The sequence below is a fragment of the Panthera tigris genome, chromosome A2 (genome assembly GCF_018350195.1).
Source record: "Panthera tigris isolate Pti1 chromosome A2, P.tigris_Pti1_mat1.1, whole genome shotgun sequence".
Classification (NCBI taxonomy): Eukaryota; Metazoa; Chordata; class Mammalia; order Carnivora; family Felidae; genus Panthera; species Panthera tigris.
In genome coordinates this window covers 12,250,133-12,262,320 of record NC_056661.1, presented here as the reverse complement: position 1 = coordinate 12,262,320, position 12,188 = coordinate 12,250,133, and the positions used below count along the sequence as shown (strand labels likewise).

At 54.2% G+C, this 12,188-nt stretch overlaps 1 protein-coding gene across 8 annotated transcripts in view; it reads left to right on the top strand.

Moving 5' to 3' along the window:
• The window catches only part of EPS15L1 (epidermal growth factor receptor pathway substrate 15 like 1), a 97,140-nt gene that overhangs the window by 44,303 nt on the left and 40,649 nt on the right, over positions 1-12,188 (top strand). For all 8 annotated transcript variants that reach the window (XM_042978477.1, XM_042978482.1, XM_042978478.1 and 5 more), the window contains exons 10-14: positions 913-1,070; positions 4,339-4,495; positions 5,163-5,248; positions 6,106-6,178; positions 11,876-12,037. In XM_042978477.1, the coding sequence (XP_042834411.1) occupies positions 913-1,070; positions 4,339-4,495; positions 5,163-5,248; positions 6,106-6,178; positions 11,876-12,037 (636 nt within the window). The remainder of the gene's footprint in view (positions 1-912; positions 1,071-4,338; positions 4,496-5,162; positions 5,249-6,105; positions 6,179-11,875; positions 12,038-12,188) is intronic.

Genomic DNA, 12,188 nt, shown 5'->3' with positions numbered 1-12,188 from the left:
TCTGGAATTAGCGGTGGAAGGGGCCCTGGTGCCTCTGGATTAGGAGGTGCCCGGGCCCCGGTGAACCCTCAGTGGCATTTGCCTTCCTCACGTAGACCTGAGCAGGCGGTGTGAGGGGTCACGCGTGCAGCGGGTGGCCAAGCCCCATGACTGCAGACATGATGCTACGCTGGGCTCTCAGATACTCAGCTCTGTCCGCCTGTGAGGGCCCTTGGGGGCGGTGGGGCTTTGCGGGTGGACGGCATGCTCGTCGGGGGCCCGGGCTCCTCAGCCAGCGCCAGGGGGCCCTGAGCGCCTGCCTGTCTAGCAGATGCCATTTTCACACGGGCAGACGTGTTCACTGCCCATCAGTGCCAGGTGGGACACCTCACGGGGGGATTGCCATGTCACGGGGAATGGAGTCAGGGACAAAGGGTGGAGTACAGAATCCTCAACTGTGGGCATTGAGAATACTTCTGGCAGCTGCAGAGAAGTGTTTGCAGGCAGAAAACGAGAGGGCCAGGAAGGGCTGGTTGGTTCTCAGGAGGCCGTCCTTCTAGCGTGGACTGTCAGCAGGGTCTTGCCTGGCGCACTTGAAGTCCCCTCCTGGAAGGAGGTCATTGGCTTCCCTTCAAGTCCCTTTGGACCTGCCGGGTCTCTACCTCCCTCTGAATACAAGGAGAAGGGGGCTGTGCGATGGCGTGGGAGAGGTGCACGTTGGCCCCCAGGCGAGACTGACCGAGTTGGTGTGCACTGCTCTCTGCCTCAGTTTCCCTGTTTAGAGAGTGGGGCTCCTGTCTGCCCTCTCGTTTCGTGGTGCTGCCCTAATGCACGGAGAGCATCCATCAGGAGCATGTGAAAGCCCTTTAATAGCGTGTGTTTATGGTTTATAGTCTAGAAGCTCTAGACTAATGGTCTTGAAACCCCTTTCAGCCAACAGTGAGCTGGGTGGTGCCGGTTGCAGATAAGATGCGATTTGACGAGATATTCCTGAAGACCGACCTGGACCTGGATGGCTACGTGAGTGGCCAGGAGGTGAAGGAGATCTTCATGCACTCGGGCCTCACCCAGAACCTTCTAGCACACATATGGTAAGGATGGGTAGCTGGACGTCTGCTCCCTCTGGGCCTCCCGTGTGGAGGTGATGGCCACGGGTGGCTCCGAGGGGCCCCGAGGAAATAAGCTTTGTGCTGAAGGAAGGGCGGGTGACCTTCAGGGCCTGGGGGTCAGGGCCTCCACCTCTGCCTGTCACTTAATCCTCAGCAGGCTGATCGGGGTGCCGAGTGAGGTACGAGTGTGAAGGCCCTTCCCCCGTATCCTGGGCATGTCAGCTCACTGCCTGTTTAGTCCCTCTGGAAAGCTGTGGGGCGATTTGCTTGAGTGTCTGGGGAGAGTTCTTGCTGGTTCTAGCAGGAGGCCCCGCCTTTGCCACAGCTAGTCAGGGTGCAGACGCATGGCCCTGCCCCTCTGGGGCGAGTGTGTGGTACGTCTCCAGGGACTCTAGCAAAGCCACCCTGGGCAGTGGGGGCTGTGGCTGCCTTCCCTAGGAGGCCTGTGAAGGTCAGCGACTCCACTGCCGTCAGGGGGGTGAGTGGTCAACAGGACTCTGGTCCCCAGCCATGGGGACTGCCCCACCATCACTTTCCTTCAGGGTGAACCAGAGCAGTCTTCCCAGTGCTGGGATGGCTCCTTCTGTAATTGGCCAGTGGTGAAAGTCACTTTCTAACTTTTGTTCTCAGGGCTTAGGGGGCTTCACTTGGGAGTCACAGGGAGGGAATTTCTGTATAATTCTGGAGAAGTGAACCTCTCCAAGCAAGAGCAGTGGCATTTTATTTTATTTTATTTTATTTTATTTTATTTTATTTTAATTAATTTTTTTTTAACGTTTATTTATTTTTGAGACAGAGACAGAGCATGAACGGGGGAGGGTCAGAGAGAGGGAGACACGGAATCAGAAACAGGCTCCAGGCTCCGAGCTGTCAGCCCAGAGCCTGACGCGGGGCTCGAACCCACGAACCGCGAGATCATGACCTGAGCCGAAGTCGGACGCTTAACCGACTGAGCCACCCAGGCGCCCTATTTTATTTTTTTAATAGAATTTATTGTCGAGTTAATTAACGTACAGTGTATACACTGTGCTCTTGATTTTGGGGGTAGATTCCCATGATTCAACACCCAGTGCTCATCCCAACAAGTGCCCTCCTCGATGCCCATCACCCATTTTCCCCTCTCTCGCGCCCTCCCATCAACCCTCAGTTTGTTCTCTGTATTTAAGAATCTCTTATGGGTTTGCCTCCTTCTCTGTTTAAAACCATTTTTCCCCCTTCCCTTCCCCCATGATCCTCCATTCCACTAACGAGTGAGAACAGATGATGCCTGTCTTTCTCTGACTGACTTATTTCACTCAGCATAATACCCTCCAGTTCCATCCACGTTGCTGCAAATGGCCAGATTTCATTCTTTCTCATTGCCAAGTAGTATTCCATTGTATATATAAACCACATCTTCTTTATCCATTCATCAGTTGATGGACATTTGGGCTCTTTCCATGATTTGGCTATTGTTGATAGCGCTGCTATAAACGTTGGGGTAATGTGCCCCTATGAATCAGCACTCCTGTATCCTTTGGATAAGCGCCTAGTAGAAGAGCAGTGACAGCACGTTACTCAGTAGCTTGTGGAAATAGCTGCCCTCGGCAAGAATTCGTAGATGTCCACGTTGTGACGGGAGGCCCCGACCTCAGAGAACAGGCTCTCCCTTCGCAAGTGTGTGACACCCAGAGTCAGTCACCAAAACAGCTAGTGGAGGCCGACTGCTTCCGACAGGTCCGGGGCAGTCATTCTCGGCCCCTTCAGATCTGGCGTCCCCTTTTAGAAACCGATAAAATGCGTGTGCCCTTTATCACCCTGAAGCGAACGTGCATGTGATTCAGAGGTAGCGATGCGGCGCCCCAGTCGTAGTATAGGGACAGTCCCTCCACCTGCCGGTGACGCCACAACGTGGAAGCAGCACGGTGAAATCACGAATACGCTCGGATTAGAAGAGGGAACGCATAAGGAGCAGAGGGGAAAGACAGAACGAGCAGGCTCTGGAATCACCGCTGGGAGAGTAAAAGGCCAGTCCGGGTTTGTCTGCGGGGGGCCGGGGGGAGCGCAGATAGCACGCCCAGGGGGACGGCAGGGAGGAAACAAGGACGGAGCCAGAAGGCGCGTGTAGGCCTCCCCGGCTGGTGGCTGGCCGAGCACCCCGCCTGCAGGCCTCGGAGCCCACACTCCCTCAGAGACCGGGAGCAGGAGAGGGCTGGAGAGAAGAGGCCTCAGCCCAGGAGCAGCCGTGGGCGAGGCGAGGCGGCAGGACCGACGCTTACAGGCAGAATCCTCACACCTCGCCCTCAAACCGCGACAAAAATGAAGACGTTTGCAAACCAGCGCGTGTCAGCGATATTCAGTGGGGTCTCCGTGCTCCCCGTGGCCCTGTGCGTTGGTGTTTGGGCCCGAGTCTGCTCACCACGCCCGGCTCCTTGGCTGCGAGTTAGAGAGGTGTCGCTCTTCGGTCACGACTGCAGTGGGAGGTGAGACCGCCTGCGCAGTGGCCAGGGTGAGACAGTTTTGCAGATGCGGAGGCCTTGTCCTACTGCGTGAGGCTTTCCTTCCCGTGACGGCCGGCTCCTCCGTTACCGGGCTGATTGTGAAGCTTCTCCCCCACCCCGGCTCCGCGGGAGCTCCACGTGCCGCCCGTCTACCAGGATGCCCAAAGGCCACGTGAGCAGGGCCCCTTAGCAGCGAGGGGCCGTCCGGTGCAGCACGGCCGCGGGTGGCCGTCCAGGCCCTAGCTCCTCGTGACGACGACCCAAAATGCTGCTGCTGTCATCCCCGTTGAAAACCAGCAGCTCAGGCTGCTCAGATAACCCAGGGCTGCGGGAACTTGCTGAAGATCCAAGGGTGCACTCTCGGGCCCAGCTTTCACTTCCACCAGAGCGGCTCCGTACCGGACCCTCACTGTCTTCCACACACACACCATAAAGAGCCGGTTGCGTTCCTGGTAATTGTTGATGAGGCCTTCCCAAAGGCCCACCACCTCGGACTGTGGGGTGGGGTTCGGTGGTTCTCCAGCCAGGTGGGGCCCCCCTTCTTGTGCTGACGGCCCCTCCTTCACCAGCCGTAGGGCCGGATGCCTGGGTGGCCGGTGGCGGGACTGCGGTCCTCGAGAGGGATGTTCAACAGAAAAGGAGTCGCTGCTGTGCCCCGCTGTTTGTGTTGTCACTGTTCGTTTTTTAAATGGAGGGGTTCTGTGATTTGTACTTCCCAGGCGGGGCCGAATTCTTGTCTGATGTCTAATTAGCATCCCGCCTTCTCCCAGGGCCCTGGCTGATACGAGGCAAACGGGGAAGTTAAGTAAAGACCAATTCGCATTAGCTATGTACTTCATTCAGCAGAAGGTCAGTAAAGGCATCGACCCCCCTCAGGTCCTCTCACCGGACATGGTCCCGCCCTCGGAGAGAGGCACTCCCATCCAGGTGAGTACCCCTGGCCACATCCCTGTCATGCTCCTGTGGCTTCCCGCAGCCTGCCACCAGGTGGCGGCAGTGGCCCATGTGAGCAGGCCAGTGCCCTGCTGTTGTAGCCTGCCTTCTCGTGGCCCGGCCTTCACCAGGGGCTGGGGGTGGGGCTGGGCCACTGGCATAGTTATCCAGCTGGGTTCTGGCACTTTTGCCACTTGCCCTAGTGAATTGGAGATTGTATCCCTCATACTAGCACCTGCTGGGTGGTGAGGTCAGCTTGTCAAAAAAAAATTTTTTTTTTTAATTTTATTTTTAAGTAATCTCTACATCCAGTGCGGGGCTTGAACTCACAGCCCCGAGATCAAGAGTCACAGGCTACATCGACTGAGGGAGGCAGGCAACCCTCAGCTTGTCAGTTTTTTTTTTTTAATTTTTTAATGTTTGTTTATTTTTGAGATGGAGACAGCACGAGTGTGGGGGGGTGGGTGGGCAGAGAAAGAGGGAGACACAGAATCTGAAACAGGCTCCAGGCTCCGAGCTGTCAGCACAGAGCCCGACGTGGGGCCCGAACCCACGGACCGTGAGATCATGACCCGAGCCGAAGTCAGACACTTCACCGACAGCCACCCAGGCGCCCCATCAGCTTGTCAAGTTTTAACCCTGTGTCTGAATTTGCTTCCAGGATGGTTCAAGTTCTCTTGGATCAGGGGAATTCACTGGTGTGAAGGAACTTGATGATATCAGTCAAGAGATTGCCCAGTTACAGAGGTGTGTTAAAGCTCCTTCCCCTCGGAATCTGGCCCTTACACAGGCCCTATCCCAGCTTGTTACCACAAGTACCACAGGCTTGTGAGGCACACAGGTCGGCCGTCAACAAGTTCATGCAGCAGAAGCGAAGCAGGGCACATTCCCCCGAGTTCCTGAATTGACTTAATGAGCTCGAGTGATGACATCCTCAGTTGGAGTCAGTCTGGGCTGTGGAATCTCAGGCAGGTTGTTGCTAGGTAGCCATAGGCCCTGCCCCCTGCCCTTAGGATGGGCCTTGTTCCCCCTCAGCACGTAGAACGGCTGAGCCTCCGAGGGCAAGTTAATGGCTTAGGACCGACAGCTAAACTGAGGGAGCCTTTGTGTCCAGGTCTCTGGCTCCTCTCTGTGCCTGCTGCCTCAGTCTCCCCACCTGTAAACAAGGGCTTTGGATGGGGTGTCTGTCCTCTCAAATCTGGCATAAAGAGATGCTTCCTCTTCAAAGCAGCATTCTCCCACCAGTTAGTTCTAGGAGAGAGAGGAGGGCCCAGGAAGCACCTGGCCCTCCATGGGCACAGTCAGCAGGGAGCGTTGAACCCTCCTCACCCCGGACACCGCTCTGACTTCCTTTTTCCTCTGCTTGAGGGGCTCGAGTGGTCTCATGGGGAGCAGTGCCTCCTCGTAGTCACGGCCTCGCTGATGGGGGAGGAGATGATGTAGAGGGCACGATCCCTGAGGGTCATTCCTAGGAACCAGCTGAGTTGGGTTCCGTGCGTATGGACGGAATTGGTGTTGAGAAGTCGGCGTGGAGAGAATACACCATGGCTGTAGTCCTGCTATCACTCATCTGTGCTTTTCCTGAATTCTTTTTCTGTGCCCAGAGAGAAATACTCCCTGGAACAGGACATTAGAGAAAAGGAAGAGGCAATCAGACAGAAAACCAACGAAGTACAGGTAAGAACAGCCTCACCCTGGGCAGATGGTCTTGTCCTGTGCCGGGGGGGGGGGGGGGGGGGGGGGGGGGGGGCTGCCGGTCAGTGGGGGCGGGGCAAGGGGAAGGTAGCCCCGCCCTTGCACTTCTGAGTGAGGTTTCTACCTTTCTTATAACCATAGACAGGGGTTTCTTCTTTTCTTTTCTTTTCTTTTCTTTTCTTTTCTTTTCTTTTCTTTTCTTTCTCTCTCTCTCTCTCTCTCTCTCTCTCTCTCTCTCTCTCTCTCTGTCTCTCTTTTCCATTGAGCTATATAATTCACATAACATAAAATTTGCTACTTTAGAACAAGTAGTTCATTGGTTTTTCGCATGTTTGGTGTGTTCCTTAGCTGTCCCCTCTGTCTAGTTCCAGAACATTTCCATCACCCCCAAAGAAACCCATGACGTGTAGTCCTCACACTCCATTGCCACTGCCCTCCCCACCCCGGCAACTACTGATCTGCTTTGTGTCTCCATGGACATACCTGCTCTGGACGTTCAACGTGAGGCCTTTTGTGTCTGGCTTTTTTCACTCGAGTCTCAGTTTCTGAGGCTCAGACAGTGGCTGCTAACCTGTTCTCGGACAGTCCCACCTCTTGGAGCGTCTCCTAGCAGGTGGTGGTGACACAGAGACTGGGGGCCTGGCTGCCTGGGCTCAGACCCAGTTCTCTGTAGCTGTGTGACCTTGGGCAAGTTACTGAACATCTCTGGGTCTTGTACTGCATTGGTTACGAGCGTTCTGCTTTCCTGAGTTGTGGGGCTGGGAAACGAAGTCTGGCACCTGCTCAGGGCTCACTCGGGCCGCTTCCTGCTCTTCTCCATCATTTGAGCAGAGGGGAGTCTGCACCAGGAGCAAAGCCATCAGCACTGGGCAGCTACACTGTTGAAGAGACCTGGGTCCCTACGGTCTCCAGTCTGGGTGGATAGAGAAAGCCCTGCCACTGTGGGGACACTAGAGGTGGCTGTGGCGCCCTGTGGGTGAGGCCGAGTCATGTCGCAGGGACCGGCGTCCTCTGCTTGAGGACTCTGAGTGTTCTGAGCTCCGAGCTGTGGCCGGAGAGGAGCCTGGCTAAGTGGTCAGGACCCCAGCTCCGCCGTGTCTCACCTGAGTGACCTGGGCAGGTAGCTCGGCCTCCTGGCCTCCATCACCTCAGCTGGCCACGAGGCTCAGCGCGCGGGCTGCTCACGGAGCCGAGAGCAGTGGCTGGCTGCCGGGTGCGCTGCGAGAGTGGCCGGTTCTCTCTGGATCACCTCCTAGGGCGTGAACCCGAGCCGGGGGAAGTAAGTACCATCTGACTCAGTTGGGCTCTCAGGGTGCTGGAGGGCGCGTTCCGCGATCTGTGGGAAGTGCTGTCCGTCCTAGCTGTGGTCTGCGGCTGAGGTGGGGTGGGTGTGCCCACCCTGCCTCAGGACACTCATCAGTGCCTGCCGTGCAGTATCCAGACCCTTCTTTTCTGGCTTCTCACTCTGTGCACGTTGGCCGTGAGGACTAGGCCCGTAGGTGGTCTCCTGGAATGTTTTGGATTGGAAAGCAGGGACTGGCCTGCCTCTGAGATGAAGGGTTTCTTGCTCAAATGAGCTTCTTCAGCTACAAGACCACCTTGTAAGCAAAGTGACTTTATTTCTCTGAATGTACTTTCATCGTGTCATTTTATTCTCCCTCACATCTCTGATTTCCGCCCGTGTCCTAGAACTGATCCCCCAGACGTAGAGCCCTCGCCCCGCCTCCATCATCTGTGTCACCTCACTCCATCTTTTTAGTCCTTTGGTGGAGCCGGCCTCGTCTTCCCTCCCGCCCGGGCCTGGGTGACACGGCTGTGTGGCTGGTTCTGCCTTCCTATCGCGTCTGGGTTGCCATGAACATGCTTTGGTTTTTTATTCTGGTCCCTGAGGATCCGGGTGCTATAATGTCCTCTCGCTACCAAGGAAACCATCATGAGGTCTCTGGCGCCTGCTCCAGGTCATTCTGAGGAAGAAGTCGGGCCTGTGCAGAGACTTGTTCTGACATCCGGAGGCGCTGTCCTCTGTGGTCTGTGGCAGGTGCGGCCAGGCTGCCTGGAGCCCTGGCTGGTGGGCTCCTGCAGCCTTCGAGGTGCCGGGGTCCTTGTGTGCCCCGACAGCCCCCCAGAGCTGGGAGGGAGCCCTAAGCCAGCCAGACTGGCTGTTCTGTGGGGGCGTCGTCCGTAAGCAGGCCGGGCTGGGGCCCTGCTGTAGTGCTTGATGGCACAGACAGAATACTACGTATTTTTTGAAAGTTCCCCTGGGAAAACCAGGTTTGGTTGGGGTTCCTGCCACCTGTCCCCAGATGGGTCTGGCCGTGCCGGCTAGCACAGTCTGTGGGTCAGGGCCCCACATGGAGTGCGAGTCCTTTGTCCTCAGGCTACTTAAGCAGCAGAAGCTTCAGCCCCCACGGCTCTGTTCCCATTGTGCCCTTTCCCTGTCCTCCCGGAGTCTTTCACCTCTATTTCCATCGCTGTCCTTCTGGCGAGCACCCGTAGTGTCTGCCTGGTTTTTCCTTCCTTCCCTCCCTCCCTCCCTTCCTTCCTTCCTTCCTTCCTTCCTTCCTTCCGCCAAAATCAAGAGCTGGACGCTTAACCGACTACGCCACCCAAGTGCCCCAAGCATCTTTTCATGTGCTTATTGGCCATCTGTGTACCTTTTGAATAGACATTTCTATTCAGACCCTTTGACCATTATTAAGTTTTTTTTTGTTTTTTTTTTTTGTCTTTTGATAGCTGAGTTGTAAGAGTTCTTTATATTTTCTGGGTAAAATTTCTTCATCAGATACGTGATTTGCAAAAATTGTGGGTTGTCTTTTTACTTTCTTGATAGTGTCCTTTGAAGCACAAAAGCTTTAAATTTTGGTAAAGTCCAGTTTATTCCTTTTTTTTTTTTTTTCTGCTCTTGCTTTTAATGTCATATTTAAGAACTCATTGTCAAATTCAGGGTCACAAAGATTTTACCCCATGTTTTCTTCTTTCTTTATTTATTTTTTAAACGTTTATTTATATTTGAGAGAGAGAGAGTGCGAGCAGGGGAGGGGCAGAGAGAGGGGGAGACACAGAATCCAAAGCAGGCTCCAGGCTCTGAGCCATCAGCACAGAGCCGTATGTGGGGCTGGAACTCACGAATGAAGAGATGGTGACCTGAGCCGAAGTCGGACGCTTAACCGACTGAGCCACTCAGGCGCCCCTACCTTATGTTTTCTTCTAAGACTTTATCATTTTACCTCCTACATTCAGATCTTTGGTCTGTTTTGAGCTAATTTTGGTATATGGTGTGAGGTAGGGATCCAACTTTATTCTTTTGCATGTGGAGATCCAGTTGTCCCAGCACCATTTGTTGAAGAAACTGTTCTTTCCCTGTTGAACAAATGCCTGGCACCCTTGTCGACTGTCACTTGGCCATCGATGTGTGGCTTTATTTCTGGACTCTGTTCTATCCCATTGTTCCACATGCATTTCTCTTTAGGTCAGTACTACGCTGTCTTGGTGACTATAGCTTTGTATAGGCATATGTCATTTTATTGTGCTTTACAGATTCTGTGTGTTTTGTTTTGTTTTTCTTTTACAAATTGAAGGTTTGTGGCAACTCTCCGTCAAGTGAATTTATTGGCACCATTTTCCCAGTAGCATTTGCTCACTTTGTGTCTCTGTGTCCCATTTTGGTAATTCTCGCAATCTTTCAATGTTTTTCGTTATTATTATATTTGTTATGGTGATCTGTGTTCAGAGATTACGACTCCCTGAAAGCTCAGGTGATGATTAGCATTTTTTAATAATAAAATATTTTTTAATTAAGGTGTGTACGTTGTTTTTTAGACATAACGCTATTGCACACTTAAACTGTGGTGTAGTGTAAACATAACTTTTGCATGTACTTGGGAACTCAAAAATTCATTTGACTCACTCTATTGCAACACGTGCTATATTGCAGTGATTTGCAACCAGACCCACAATATATCTGAGGTATGTCTGTAGTAAGTTTTGAAACTGAAAAGTAGAAGTTCTCCAACTTTTTTTCTTCTCCTTCGAGATTGTTTTGGCATTTCCAAATCCCTTGCATTTCCTTATGAACTTTGGCCTCAGCTTGTCCGTTTCTGTGCAGGAGCCAGCTGGGGATTCCAGGGGGGTTTGAATTAAGTCTGCAGGTTCTCTGGGTTGTTTCTTTGTTCTCTTTGCTCAGACACCTCCCGCATTCTGACCCCAGCTCCCATCCTGACCATGAGCTGGGTCTTCGTCCCCATTGGGCTCTTGGATTCCCCCTCCTTCGTTACAGAATGAGGCTCAGATTCCTTGATGTTTCAGGCCACCACAGCAGGCCTGGCCCTCTTCCCTGCTCTGTGTCCTCTTCCTCCGTCACTTGTTGTTCCCTCAGATGTGGCAAACCTGTGTCTGGGACTCCCTACCACCATCCTCTTCCCTTCCCCAGACTTGAACACTGAAGTTCCGCTTCTTGAATTCAAGGCCAAGGGCAGGGAGACTGGGGAAGAGAGGGCCTAGCTCCCCAGCATAACTCAGAGGTGTGTTTTGGCTGTCTAGAGTGGCGAGAGCCAAGACATTTTCATCCTCAAGGCAGAGAGGAGGCCCTGTGCCTGCTTTGGGTTTTCTCCTAAAATGGCACCAGCAAAGCCCCAGCCGGCCCGGCCCTGGGGATCGGCCTCACCATCCCCGTCCTCTCTTACCCCCAAAGGTCCCCTCAAATCTTTCCCTTGCTTTGATTCTCACGGCCACCATCTCCTCGTGGCCCAGGTCCCCTCCCTGCTCCTTTTGTTGGTCTGTCAGAGATGTCGTCAGTTAGCTCCCACGAGGCCTTCCAGAAAGGTCGCGTGCGTGTTCTTTCCTTCCTGTTGGCACGAACGCCAGAATGCAGCATACACATGTGCTTGGCCACGGGCTTCACGTTGTAACTCGAGTATGAGGTGCAGCTTCCTTTAGGGTACGAGCACGCCGTAAGTTGTGAGCCAGGCCCGCCTGGTGGGAATTTACTTGGTTCCCAGGTTTTGCTCCCACAGACTGCATGTTTTCACGTGCACCATACACCCCCAGGGTGCTCTTCCTAGGGGTGTCCTGGTCGGGTCTGAGGGTACCTTTACTGGTCGTCTGGGTAGATACTGCCGATTTGGAGCAACGTCAACAGTGGAGAATCATCCTGTCCCACGCTCATACTTGAACGTCCTGTGGGGACTTCCTGCGTGGCCCTGCTTCCTTTTGCTGGAGCTGGAGCCCCACACCCCCTTCCCCACTTCCGTGCAGTGTCAGTCTGGTCTCCCTGTGCCCCCACCCCCTGCCCCGAGTCCACCCAGCAGCACCCGTACATTCTGTCGGTTCTGTTCCTCCCAGTTTGTTTGTGTTTGGGTGATGCTTCTCCCCTCCCCACCCTTGACCACATGTCACCGGATAGCTCTTCTTGGTGGGACCCAGCTACTCTCCCAGACCCTGGCCACTCTTAGGCCATCAGTAAATATTTGCCAAGGGACTTAGTGAGAGGTCATGCCACGGCCACCAACTGAGATGCACACATTTACAGCAAGTGTGCACCGGATGCCTGCTGAGCACAGGCTGACGGGCAGGGGCCGGTCTCGTAGGATATCCAGGGGGCTCTAGCCCAGGCTGAGACTGCTGTCTTGGACATGCTTCCCACCCCCCATGCTCAAGTACATTGACGCACCTCTTCCCTAGGAATTGCAAAATGACTTAGACCGGGAAACGAGCAGTTTGCAAGAGCTGGAAGCTCAGAAGCAGGACGCCCAAGACCGCCTCGACGAAATGGATCAGCAGAAGGCCAAGCTCCGAGACATGCTGAGCGACGTCAGGCAGAAGTGCCAGGACGAGACTCAGATGGTGAGTCTCACGCCCAGCATGGCGGGGGGGGGCTTCCTGTGGGCTTCTTTGGGCTCACGACGACCTGGAAACACAAGGCTGAGGCGTCCTACTGGTTTAATCGAGTTGTGGACATACCATCTGAAAAAGCGTCCAGGCATCTGTGGCCTGA